Source organism: Gymnodraco acuticeps, unplaced genomic scaffold, assembly GCF_902827175.1.
Source record: "Gymnodraco acuticeps unplaced genomic scaffold, fGymAcu1.1, whole genome shotgun sequence".
NCBI classification, from domain to species: domain Eukaryota; kingdom Metazoa; phylum Chordata; class Actinopteri; order Perciformes; family Bathydraconidae; genus Gymnodraco; species Gymnodraco acuticeps.
In genome coordinates, this window is record NW_022992032.1 from 916350 (window position 1) to 930578 (window position 14229).

General features: G+C 41.6%; 1 protein-coding gene across 1 annotated transcript in view; it reads left to right on the plus strand.

The window, feature by feature from the left end:
• macf1a (microtubule actin crosslinking factor 1a) overlaps positions 1–14229 on the plus strand; it is a 283339-nt gene that overhangs the window by 12637 nt on the left and 256473 nt on the right. Inside the window, 1 exon segment of the mRNA XM_034201651.1 lies at positions 3135–3369. Within this exon segment, the coding sequence (XP_034057542.1) occupies positions 3147–3369 (223 nt within the window). The 5' untranslated portion in view covers positions 3135–3146.

Genomic DNA, 14229 nt, shown 5'->3' on the forward strand with positions numbered 1-14229 from the left:
AAGTGGGGTTCTGCCAGTGGTACAGCCAGGGGCCAGCAGCGGGAGGAGGAGGTTTCTGGCAGGTCTAGTCAGGATGGAAATCCCAGCCGTTGTGCCGGGCTCACACATCGTGCAGGGAAACATTCCCACCGTGTGACGGAGCTCAGGCCGCTCCACAGTTTAGTTTTAGTCTGCTGCCTCGGGGAGGAAAAGACAGATCTGCTTGCTGGCAGAAGTTATTCAGTTTGAGGTGTTCACAGTTTTAGGGGTTGTTAAGTTTCTAAGGAGCTAGACACCGTTTAGTGGATGGACTGTGAAATAAAAAGAGATCGTTGATGGATTCGGGGACTTTTGATGTCACAAAATGGACTAATATATTTTGTTGGGCTGTGTATGTAGATATCCTAAATGTTTTCAACAATTTTCAAACAAAGAGCAATCCAATATTTTGATCAGGTTTATGGTCTGCTTGCTTTTGAGTACGTGTTACATTGTGATTGTCTGCCAAAAGCTGTCATAAATAAACTTTTTATCCATAAAAGGAAAAAGGTCCAAGGAGGTCTGGCAAAAGGCTTTTAAACCTTTTGCCAGAAGAACACAGTGGACCTCTCTTCTTTACTTTCACTCCTAATATTTTGTGTTCCTCACGGCAGAGAATCTTCTTTGTAATCGTTTGATCTTCGAGGCTGGACCTTTTCCTTTCTTGACTTTTAAGACAGATGTTTACCCTAGATATATGGGTGCTTGGATCTTGTCAGAGAAACAAAAAAGCCAATGTTATTTGGTAACATCCTGTGTGCAAAGAGCATTAGTAATATACTGGTTTTTGACACAGAAACTGCTTTACTCTGTTCTTTCATCCGTTTAATCACAGACCACATGGTTTTGCCTCTGGTGAAAACCTTCTAAATGTTGAACACTGAAGTGATCCTGACTTGTGTTGTTGGACATGAGCTACTCCTAGAAGAAAAAAAACATCTTGTGTGTAATTAATTAGGACTATAGGTTTGAATTGTTCCAAGGTGTCAAACAATCAAACAAGGGGGAGGGGAGTGTGTGGGAGAGGAACCCCCTCTGGAAGGAACTTTGGATATTTAGCCTTTCCAGACCATTTACATGCACTCAAACCTATTTAACACACTACAGGGAAGGAAACACCCCAACAGGCTTAATAGTGCCTCTTTATTTGAAATGAAAGCATTCTGCACAGAGTGTGTGTGCTCATGTTACCAGCTCTCTGCTGTTGGTCCCTGTGGAGCCAGGCAATTCATTCTCTCAGGACACATATTGATTTACGATGCTGTGACGGACAGATCAGATTGTCAGGTCCCCAGAGTCCACACACACACACACACACACACACACACACACACACACACACACACACATACACACACACACACACACACACACATACACACACACACACACACACACACACACACACACACACACACACACACACACACACACACACACACACGCTCCTGTCTAGTGTGTGAGAAGTCATTTTCTGAATTGAACCTTAGTGTCAATGAGAGTAACGATGGATGAGCAACAGATAAAGAGAAGCAAACAGAGAGGAAGAAGAGAATGCAAATGTGAAAGTGAGACGATGAAAAGAGAATACAACTCCCCTGTCTTCAAGGCTTATTGACTTTCTTTAAAAATAGAAACATTAGTAGAGCTTTGAAATCTCATCTCTTCCTCTTTCCACCCCCCTTTCTTTATGTCTGAGGCAAGTGAGATAGTCCCTCCCTAAGCACAGATCTGTCTGTCTTCCATCACCGCTGGCATCTTAAATGTCATCAATAAATCGGCTCCATTAGACGTTATGTGTCCTCAGTGATTTATTTTAATTGATATAGTGCTGAACTATAATTTAATTAAAGATCTTTTATTGCAAGCTGTTCTCTTTATGATCACACAAAGACATTATATATCAACTTACAATTTAGTTTACTATTATTTCCCTGTAATCTCAATCAGTTTATTGTGCTTTTATTAGTTATTTATTCACAAGGAATTTGCCTTGGTGTTTGATGTAGCCAATAAAGCAAACATATTAAGAGGAAACATTTGAATTACTAAGGAGAATTAGTTTGGAGCGCCTAAAAGGGAGTCAACTTGACCGTCAATTAGAACAAAACCACGTGTTAGAAAATAATAAGGCTTATAAATTGCGTAGACGTACCGTAGTTACTTATAAGCCACATCAACATACATCAAAACGTATACAACTTTCTAAAAGTAGTATTATAAAATGAAACGATATTTATTTATTTTAATTGAAATAGTCGAAGTTTATAAATTATGTGAAAACATGCAAAAATGTAAATGTCTTGCAAAGAGTCTACAGCCATGTCTGCAGCTCTGTGAGACTATTCAGTAAAGTGCTGACGTGATTTTGATCTTTTTTTTTAATGATGGGTAAGTCAAGAATACGTAAATATTTCATCATGATTATGTTTATATTTGTCGTTTTGGCATCAGAGGAAATGTGAAAAGCTTTTTTTTTTAAACTTCCACATAAGTATTTTGTATGGGTCACGACATAGTGAAGCTCCCACTGAATACCACTAGAATAGCAAACCAACAGTAGCGTGGAAAAGATTGGAAAATGATTCAATATCATGCATTTCCAACTCTTTCTGTCTTAAGTGATGTTTTTTGACCAATTTGGTGCTGACATCTTTTTTCAGCCCCTTGTTAAATGCAGTTATGCGAGTATTAGGAAGTCAGGAATTCATCATAATACATATGTTCATAGGCTAAGGTTTTAGTAAAGTGTATTATCCTCTCAGCTGTCCGCTCTGCTCCTCTACAGCGGTTTGTCACTGCAGCCTCCTAACGCGCATCTAGACGTGATGACTAACTTAACCCAGTTGTTCCTTCCTCTTCATCATTCTATTATTACCGTTGTGTGTTACTTTGCATCATTCATAGCCCCTGCGTGATCACACTGTACGCCAGCAATAAATGATACAGCGTCTCCACTTCAACTAAAGGTCTCTCTCTTCTCTTCCCCTTCAATTCTTCTTTCCTCCTCCCTTCTTTTGACCTTCTTTCCCTCCCCTCCCCCCCAATGCTCTACATCCCTCTCTCCTCCACCATCCCTCCTTCTTTCTCCGCTTCCTCTTCCATCCTCCCTGCAGCCTTGAAGTAAGATGGAGTCTTCAGATGATGACACTCTGAGCGAGCGCTCCTGCATCAGCGAGCCGTCCTTCCGTAGCGAGCGCTCAGGGGGGTCGCTGTCCCCGTGCCCCTCAGGACCCGTGGGGCCCCCCGGGGACACGCTGCCTTGGAACCTGTCCAAACATGAGAGGAGGAAGAGGAAGAGCCAGGACTCGGTGCTGGACCCGGCGGAGAGGGCGGTGGTTCGTGTGGCAGGTAAGAGAAACTATCTCTCACAGACTGACAGCGTGCCTTTGAGCAAGGCACTGAGCCTGCTCCTGTTGTGTGAGCTGCTCTCTGGATAAAGGTGAACTATGATGGTTGTTGCTGGAAGCTTCCAGTGGAGGATCTGCATGTGTGTGTAAAAGTGAAGCAGGATGTTGCTGTAAGAGTAAGTAGTGGAACATATAGACTACGGAAAGCATCAGCACATTTAAATGAATGCTAAACCCCAACCTGAAGGCAGATAAAAACAGGACCGAAGAAAAGTAGCATCTGTGAGACCCAAACTCAGTTAAAGGGGCCCTATTGTGCTCATTTCAGGTTCTGTATTTAGTGCCTCTACTGTGACATGTCTCCATGCTTTAATGTTCAAAAAGCTCTTTATTTTTCTCATACTGCCTGAATACTACTCTTTTCACCCTCTGTCTGAAACCAGAGCCCAGTCTGCTCTGATTGGTTAGATGGCCGCCTCTGTTGGGATTTGTCAACTGCTTAGAGATGTCCATTCCTTATCATGTTCAATGTGTTGCAGTTCAATGGAGGCGTTTCAGGCAGAGGGGAGAGTGTGGGAGAAAATCTACCAAAATATAGTAGTCTTTAAAACACTTCAGACTCGCACGGATTAGTAGTATTAGTGTACTTTTTATGCAACAGGGTTCCACACGTTTTTTGTGAAAATGCATCCGTTTGGGAAGTAGGGAGCATACTATTGGATAAATTAGAGTTTGAATTATGCTGAATGAGTTGTGTAAAAGATATACTTTGCTGTTGTTAAACACTGCCCCCATTTACTTTAATTCATCAAGAATTTACTTCGTGTTTAAATTATTTTTTCAACCTGGTAACATGCGGGAAGAAATATATTATATATATATATATATATTTTCATCACAAATTTAAAGGTCTCATGTCATGCTTTTTCCGGTTATTACCCGTCCCCTTGTGTGTTATGAAGGTTTTTCTGCATGTAAACGGTCTGCAGAGTCACAAACCCTCAAAGTGCACCCTGTAGCGAGTAAAACTCTAACACAGAAAATACCTGTCTATGCTGCCCCAGAACGCCTCGTTGGAGATTTCTCTTTTTCCATTATTTTCTTCCTGGGTACAGTGACGTGCCCATACCCAAATGGACCCATTGGTCCAAATGGACTAATCCGTGGAGCCGTCACGTTACGTCCGCGGAGCCGTTACGTTAAGTCCGTGGATTGGTCCAAATGGACTAATCCGCGGACTTCCTCACACACACACACACTCAATCTTTTCTCAGCTGCAGCTCCGCCGATTTCTCCTCCCTGATGCTCCTGGGACGCGGCGAGGCTGTGAGTCTGTGTGAGCACACACACAAACTCCCAGCCAGGCTGCGGGTGTGTGTGTGTGTGTTCGGGCTGGGGCTGGTTTCGGGCTGTTTCTCGCTGTCTCGCAGACGGCCACTGGGCTCACAGGGAGGGGGGGACAGGAGCTCCAACAAGCCGTTTAGGACATAGAGTGAATACACATACTGTACTATACAGAGATGCTGTATGAGAAACCAATGTGAGTTTGGAACATTGCACAATGTAAATCTATTCTAGTAGACCTCAACAATGGAATTATGATCAGTAGAAATTGGCCATGACATGGGACCTTTAAGGTGGCTTCAAATGTTATATTTGGGGTTTAGTGTTGTTTCAATGGCCCTTCACATTATCTGTAATATCAGAGAAGACGATAAAAACTCAAATCTACTGCAACAGAGGAAAATAGAGATGACACAGTGTTATATCAAGCTGATCATAATATTTAACTTACATTTTTAATATTACATGTCTTGGTAAAAGCGTGTTGAGCCATAGCTACAGGATGTGTCCACTTTCTTTGGATGCTGACATTTTCTTGGCTTCTCATGTATGAGCGGGGCTTCCTTCTGGATTTGATTAAAGGCCAACATACTCCGAAAAATACCAGATTCCTGAAAAACACACGATCAGTAAATGTCACAGGCATGAGAAGAAAACCCTGTATGTGGTTATCTTGTTATTAGGATTTTACTGGTATATTCTTATTTTCACCTTTAGGACTCATGTTCTGAGCTTTGAAACGTGGGTGAATGTCATGTTACATATAGTAGTGTTGTATCTGTCATGTAAAGAGAGAGCAGAGTTTAACCCTGAGGAGGTTTTATTATCTTCCTCCTCTAGACAAGACTAAACTGAACGTTACACATGTTGTTTTATTAGCTGCTGGAACACCTTCTTGACTCTTCATACGGCCACATGGACAACTCTCTCCCTCTCTCTCCCCTCTCACCTCTCACCTCCTCTCTCCCCCTCTAATGTAGGTTACTCGGTTCTCTGGAGAAGCCAGGGTTGCCCTCCTCGTGTAATGAGACATTGGCAGCGGCATAGCTATCCCTCTTTTAGCATAGGGAAGGTTTCCAGCTCCATAATTGAGGATGTTGATATAAAAGTGGGCTCTGTGCTGCACTTTTTCTCATCTGTGGGTTTTTACCTCTCATATCATCTTATAATTGTGCAGATATTTTACAGTTTGAGGCTTCTATTACATGAATGTCTGTTAATGGATGGCTGTCCTGGTCTGCAACCCCATATGACTCTCTGTTAACAGTACAGCAACAGTAGAATAAACTCAAACAGTACATTATTTTAGCTGAGGCTTTTAGTTTTAGTAATAATTGCATTATTGCTAGTGGAGCCTCGCAGAAGGGGGTGCTGCAGCCTCCTCAGCACCCCCCCCTTCCCACGTGCATTTGCAATGTCTCGCTGTCTCGCAGACCCCACGCAGCAACCAGGAAATGAACCCAGCTCACACTGTCCGCTCCTCACAGCAGCGAGCTGCGCAACGGCCCTCCAACACGGCACCCAGACCCCACTCAGCATTCTCATCTGTTTGTCATTACTGGTGTCATTTTCTGGTTGCTAACAAACGCCATTGTAAAACATAATCACTGATGTTCCGCTGTAACGGTGGTGGACTTATCAGAACAGAGTGGGCGAGCTGACCAATCAGAACAAAGTGGGCTCACATGGAGGGGGGGCAGGAGCTCCAACAAGCCGTTTAGGACTGAGTGAATACACATACTATACAGAGATGCTGATGAAAGACATTAAGAAAATGGCATTTAAAATCAGTCATTAAAAAGAAAAGATAATAAAATAAACATTAAAAGAAAAAATACATGCATAAAAGTTACAGTGCAGTTTAAGATGTGAATAGTTCAATTAAAAGCAGCGGCAAAAAGAAAAGTCTGAACAGAGTGGGCGAGCTGACCAAACTAGACAAGATTTTAAAAGAAAAACTGGTATCACAATGGAAATAATTAGTTATTGTACTTCAATACTTCAGCATCATGCATCCCTAACTCTTCCTGTCTTTGGAGTGTTTTACAGTAAGTAGTTTTGTCTTGTGCTGACAACCTTTTTTAACGTTTTTTCATGTAAGACTCTGTTATAAACAGTCTGTCTGGCTATAATTCCACTAGCATTGTAAAAGCCAGTTGCGTGTGAAGTGATGGGGGTTGGGAGATAGAAGAAGAGACAGTGAAAGCCTATATAGCAGCATGTAGGTCAGGGTCAGGGTGAAGGGCCTAAAGTGTTTGCCTGGATCATAGTGAGAGAGATGTCTGTGTGTATTGTGTTTTAAAGGGGACCTATCATGCAAAATGCACTTTTTTATGTCTTTTATACATAAATATGTGTCCCCGGTGTGTCGGGGAACTCACGCAGCGTCAGAAAATAAAACCCTCTCTCTTTTCCTCCGTACCCAAATCTCTAAAAACGGGGGTACAACGGAGCTGATCCAGATTTGCGGCGATTTGACGTCATATCGGCAATGCGGACCCACAGCACTATCAGAAACGTTGCTATCAGAAACAATGCCCGACTGTTTTGCACGTAATATGGTCGGTGTTTACATTAGCATCGCTAACACTCAGAGCTAACCTGTACTGGAGAGAGCATGTGTGTGAAGAAGCAGGAAATAAAAAGGAACTTTGAGCTCCATACTGTTTCAGAAATAATCCTTAATAATCCATGATATGGCGTTTCATCGCATGAATCTCCCGCATGAGCAGGCATAAGCTCCGCCCCTCTTTAAAAAAAGAAGAAGCTTTATACATAAAATCAGCACTTTTGAAACAGGAAGTGAAATAGAGCGATATGAGGCATGGCTAGAATGGGTGATCTGTTTGGTATTTTGAGCAAAACACTTCATAGACATGTTTTTTATATATTTTTATATATCTGAGACCTGTGCTATTGCCTAAAAATAGCATGATAGGTGACCTTTAATGTTATTGCTCTTATAGCGTACATACGGGAAAAATATGTACTTCCTGCACTAGGTTTCCAGACCTACAGCATTAAACTCTCTGTATCCGTTTAACAGAGAAAGCTGTTTTGGGATTTAGAGATATCTGGCTTTACAATCAGATACTGGATTTAAGATGAGCTTTCAGAAGAGTCAGTCACCTCTTTTCTAAATCTGTCTGTAAATGTTTGGAGGGAAGGTTTGGTTTTCTATGACTGCAGGTGCTGCAAACTGGCGGCAGCTTCTAATTTACTTTAACATACTTGATTTTCATAACAGATATTAAGCGGAAAGCAGTGGTGTAATGTTTTGTTTGATGTCAGTATGAAGACAAAATGTGCGAGGTGTTTCCTGCTGAGGGCTACATTAAAATTATACGTTACATGTTGATACAAGACTGTGTGTACTGAGAAAATCTAAATAGTCTGAAAAGCTGCAACATAATCACCCTCACATTTTTTCCTGATGTCTCTTTCCTTTATGTGAAACACTAATTACATCCAGATAGGAGCAGGGATGTGGGATCATTTATTCCATGGTTTAAGACTCTTGGCGTCACTTTTATGTCCTGTGGTCATCCCTTTCATTGCATTAGTCTTTTCTTTATAGATGAAATACAATAAATACAACTTTTTTTCGAATCAGAAATGTTTACATTTCTTCTCTTTTATTTACACAAGGATATGAATGTATGTGTAGTTTTCTGTCATAGCTGCTTTCAGATGGGAGGGTGGGCATTTTAATCATCTCAGATTCACAGTTGTGACGCAACGTTTGTGTTGAAGTCTTTACAGTATGTTGGTGTTTGTTCTATTAACACATTTTTAAATGATTATATGAAATTATTAAAGAGACAGTAACAGAGTAAAAATAATTTTGCTGAGTCAGCGAGTTGGACTTATTTGTGTAGAGATTGTCGGGTGGTGCCAGCAGGTAGCAGCCAAGATGTTGGCTCGATTACAAACCATCCAGGGCTTTGAAACACAGATGACACCTTAATAACACAATTCAGAGCTGTTTCTAAAAGCAGCTGATTTTTAGAGCCAATATACTTTTAGTGTACGTTTCATTATAAAGCATGTCTTGCCAAAATAAGAACTGATTCCTATTGTGAAATTTCACAAGTTGTACAACTCCTCTCCAGTTTGCTTTACCTCCCAGAATGAAGCCCTGTTTTTGTCATGGCCCCCATCCCCATCTACTCACTCTGAATTGTGTAGGTATTGTTTTTTGTTTAAGGTTTAGTGTCGAAAAATGTTTTTGCCCAGGAGCAGTTAGGATTTGCTAACTATTTTTGGCTAAGCTAGCTGTTTACCCCTGCTTCCAGGGTTAATGCTAAGCTAAGCTAACCAGCTGCTGGCTTCATCTTCATATTTTGTGGACATATACGAAAGTTATAACTCATCTAACTCTTGGCAAGAATAAGCTTTTTTTACAAAAAAAGTGAAACTATTCCTTCCAAGAAGTCTGCTGTATTTATTAGGAAGTTAAATGCTAAGAAATGGCAGGGTCTTCAGTATACCGTGCTTTGGAAAAAACATTGTTGTACTTCTCTTGTAAATTCACTGTCTGATACAAACGCATTGAGAATGCAGTTTCAGGGAAGTTGCTGTTAAAGCTGGTGAACTGTTGAGGGTCCAGAAGAGAAAGGAATGACAGTTTTTCGTGATCTTTAAACCGACTTTGCACCTGATTTAAAATGTTCTCAAGAATGCCATTGTGCAGCTTCTTGTAGTGTGAGCGGGAATCTCCTTGGGCTCTCTGTCCAGTTGGCAGGCCGGTGTCCTGCACAGTCTCATCATATATTTGATCAAAACGATCCCTCTGCCCTTCAATGCAAATGCAAAACTCTTCCACCCTTGTCAGACAAAACTGCATGTCAAATGACTTATTCTGTAAGATGTCGAAGAGCACATCTGCATGCGCAAATATGTCGTTAAAAGTTGAAAGCAAAAAGCCAAATTCAAAGTTGCCCAGGTTTGATAGGTAGCCATCAGAATGGCAGCATCATCAAATTCCTCGTGGTGTTCAACTATGTATTCAAACAGATCCTTAAGAGCATCCTTCTTTTCAAATACAGTGCACACCAATCTTGATGCAAAATTCCACCTGGTTGGTGCCACTCATGGCAGTCGCTTCTGGCATATTTCATCAAGCAGCCGCGTTAGTTTTGGCGATCTAGAAAAGAACGCAGCCAGGCCAGAAAGGTGTGAGAGGAAAATTCTGCATTCTTTAATTTGAACTACACCTTGAGATAAAACCAAATTAAGGGCATGTGCATATTAACAGTGTATGAAAAGTGCCTGTGGGATCTTTTCCTTGACCTTGGCTTGGACTCCGTTCAGCCCCGATGCCATAACGGCAGCACCGTCATAGCACTGGGCTACAAGTTTGTCCATGCATCCATGTTCCTCCAATAAACCGAGGGCCATGGCTGCTACATCCTCTGCCCGTTTCTTCCCTGTCACATCCTCACATTTGACGAACCTCTCTTTCACGCACTGTCTGTTACAAACCGAAGAACACACGATAACTGTGCAGCATTGCTGTTGTTTCATCCAGCATTAAAGCTACAAAGGGTGCTTTACTTATTTCTTCTTTGATGGTCTCACCCATCACTTCGGCAACAGCACTTATCAAGTCGTTCTGTATTTGACTCGAGGTTCCAATGAACACCTTAGAAGTGGACAAATGGTAGTGCAAGTCTGGATCATATTCTGCAAAAAATGTAAGCAGCTCCAGTAATTACCACGATTGGCTGATTCTCTGCTCTCATCATGGCCCCTGAAAGGTAACTCCTGTTTCCCAAGGAAAATCACACAGTGGATCAGACGTTTCAAAATCTCCTGATTTTTGTTCACCTTTTCGTTGTGAATGATCGTTTCTCTACGTCTCTGTTCGTCCAGCTGTAGATCAATCCTTGAGTCTCCAAAAGATTCATGGTGACCTGCTGTGTTTTGGTGTTTTTGTGCAGCCTTGGTTAAACAGCTCAGATTATCGTAGCCTTTCCAATTCCATGCCCCCTTTTCGGTCCCAAAAAGCAAGCACTCCCAGCAGTAGAGCCTTTTGTGACTAACTAAGCCCGTAAGCCACGGGTATCTTTCCCAGTTGCTAGCCTGAAAATGGCGAACATAGCCTGCTTTAGCAACTTGATTCAGCTCAAGATTTTCGGGCGTTGGACAGCCTTTTTTTTACAATGTCCGTCTTTTCAGTGAATAGCGTCTTGAAAAAGGTACCGACAATAATTCCGCAACAACATCTTCTTCACCTGTTGCCATGTCAACGTTAAAACGAATAAAACTGAAAATGAATTGTTACGTCGCATCTATATCCTCTGTCTCGCAGGTAAACTAACGGGCCTTCTAGAGCACCCTGGAACCGTGGGAGACTCCGAAAGAATACGCCCATTGGCTACAAATCAATATATGATTGGTTGATCAAACTGTCAATCAGAGCGTTCGCTATCATTCAGTTTAACGACCAGGGCATTTATCAAGGATATAGAATACCTAGGTTGAAGGATATTCTACCCAGAGACCCAGAAACAGATCTGATTGGTTGCATTTATTTTATAAAAATGCGTAGTGCAAGGACCGAGAACAACAAACAAAACAACGTAACACTGTAATATTACAGATCAACAACACAGATACGATTCTCATTTATTCATTTTATTTACATTCTATTAAATTGTATTTATATAATTAAATCAATTATGTATTTTTTTTTTATCTGAGTGTTTCATGGTATTCTCTGAATACCTTGAAGGCCCTGACGGTTCGCCACTGGTTAAACCATCAGATCACAGCAGTGATGTTTCTAAATTCCCCCTGTTAGCTAGCTGAGGACTGTAACCGCTAACATCCAGTGTTTCCCATGAAAACCGGTCCGGGGCTCACTCAGGCGTGAAGCCTATTGTGATGATATTACAATTGACATAATATGGACTATGTGTTTACATTGACCTGCATTTCCATTCAGGCAGAGGCTGGAATGTGGAAAATGAATACATTAGGGCAGGGGTACTCAAATACAAATCTTAAAGGTCCAAAATAAATGTTTCAATAAGACAAAGGTCCGTTTATTACGGTCATTCAAACTTTTAAACAATTGCAACAAGATTCTTAACACGAGGTTGCAAAAACAAAAATAATCTGTATGCAGCAGTTTTCATTGTTATTGTGTCTGTGCTTGACCCCTCAGAGTCGCAGTGTAAGAGCTGCAGTTATGAATAAAGGCAGCTGCACCCTCTTTCATTCAGCATTCCCATTATTGCTTTATAAATGTATTCCCCCTTGTGTGTCCACTGAGGTTCGTCAGGCCCAACACATCTTCAACAAACTCCCCCTTTGCCTCATCATAAAAACTCACAAACACCAGCAACTGAGCATTGTCAGTGGTGTCAGTGGACTCACCCACAGCTAAGGAAATGCACTGTGCATTTTTTATTCCATCACAAAGCTGATTAATCAAATCACCAGCCAGTATTTATGTTCTTCTGGTTGCTGTGCAATCTGAGAGGGGATTTGCTTGATTTGACCTGTTATTTCCTCTTTTTGTTTGCCTTCAACATGGTCTCCATCACTTCAGTCATGCATTCTTTTATACTGCAGTTATTATCCAGTGGAAAGTCCTTACCTACTGGCCTAGTTCAATCAAAGTGGTTACTTTTTTTTTGGCTGGGCAGTGTAGTTTTACACACCGTCTGATTTGACTTTCTCAGGACTTAAAACTGTTTTTTGGGGGCAGACCCCCTCAAAGAAAACAATATATTTACACACGTAAGGTCATCATCTTAATAGTTGTGTATGCTCATCCGTGAGCAGAGCATCAAGTTGACATGTCTATTACAGCTGAATGCGGCGATTACCATCTTGTTCAGCAAAACTCCTCACAAACGTATTAAGATCAACAGCTTTAGTGCGTTTTGATTCAATGCTGAGTACAGCCAAACTGACAGTCTCTTCTCTGTCAGACCGCAAATACCTCATTCCTTCAGTGCTTGGGTCCGAATGCTTCTCGTTTTGCGCCGTCCAGTTCAAAATGAAATCGCCGCAAATCGTATGTCCACGCTCGCGCCACGACCGGGGGAGGGGTTACATGACGTGCATCTTGTGCTGCATTCACTTGCACTCGGACATTAGAGACTTTCTCTCATAAATGTCCGATGAGCCACAACTTTTCTTTCAAAACAAAGCTGCCAACTGGGGTGGCAGCTCGGGTGGCAAGGCCTATTTTTAGGGTGGCAGTTGCCACCCCGGTAGGTGAAACTAGGCTACTAGCTACAGTACAGATGGAACTAGATGAGCTGTTAACTCTCGCTCTGATTTTTTTTTTTTTAATTCTCGCTCTGACTTAGACAGGTTGAAAGAGACACACACATTTTCCCCACCCGCATTCCGCGAAGACCCGCCCTACTGTGCCTCTGATTCGCAGATTGTTTGGGGGGAAAAAACGCTGACTGGATGCTGAATGTGATTGGACCAAAGCGTTGACACACACAGGTGGAACACAGTGGAACAGTCAGACATGCAGAGCGCTGTTTGCAGTGGACATAGCGGATAATTTTGACTCGTTGCGAATGCGTTGTGGCGATGTCTCACATATAATACAGAGAGATAATACATATGAAAAGTATAATTTGCTCAGAGTCCGGAGACAGTGGTGGTTCGGTCCGGATCCGGACCGGAGTCCGTAGTTTGAGGATGCCTGCATTAGGGCAATAAGTTGCATGTTTAACAGTACAGTTACAATATTTAGAATGACTGGCATAGTAGAAAAAGCCAGAAATGTTTTCTATTCTGCCTCGAACGTGTATTTTTACTAGAGAAAGTACTGAAATAATCGTGAGAAGAGGGAAGAGTTGCTCTCTTAAGAGAGTGAGTGAAGTTGAGGCAGAAGTAATGAAGGAAAGAGCAAACACGAGGATCTCTGAGTTCACACTGGAGAGGAGAAAGAGAGCCGCTGCTGGTCTGACTGGACTCTGTTATTCTCAGCCTGCCTGCTGAGCGTGAATGTCAATGAAACCTCCAGACATCTGCTGTGCTTTCTGGTTCTGTGAATGAGAGTTTGAGGATTTACTTGGATTCACTTGAATAATATATTAAAGGGAGAATGAGCTGCAGACGTCTCGAGAGAAACAAGCATCCATTCCTGTGACAAATGTGTGTTTCGTGCTAGATGAATAAAACAAGTGATTTTAGTAAAACACACACAACCAAGTTTTAATAAATCAGTATTCTGCAAAAACCTGTATTTCCAACTACAAGTTCAATAACCTAAAAACTTTTGATTTGCATATACTATGGACAGATTTTGGAATTTGTTATGGCTTAAAAAATCACATCCATAGAAACGCTCAAATGTTCAACTTAAACTTCATTATTAAACATGATGCGAGATAAATACATCCATGTCTTTTTGGTTTTCTTAGCTGCCATCTTGGAGTGCGATTCAACTATTTTTAGCTTGGGAGGGAAGAGTTACACACATTGCACTTTTCTAGTTTGTGCATGCATGTATCTACTATTAAATGTATGTGCACACATA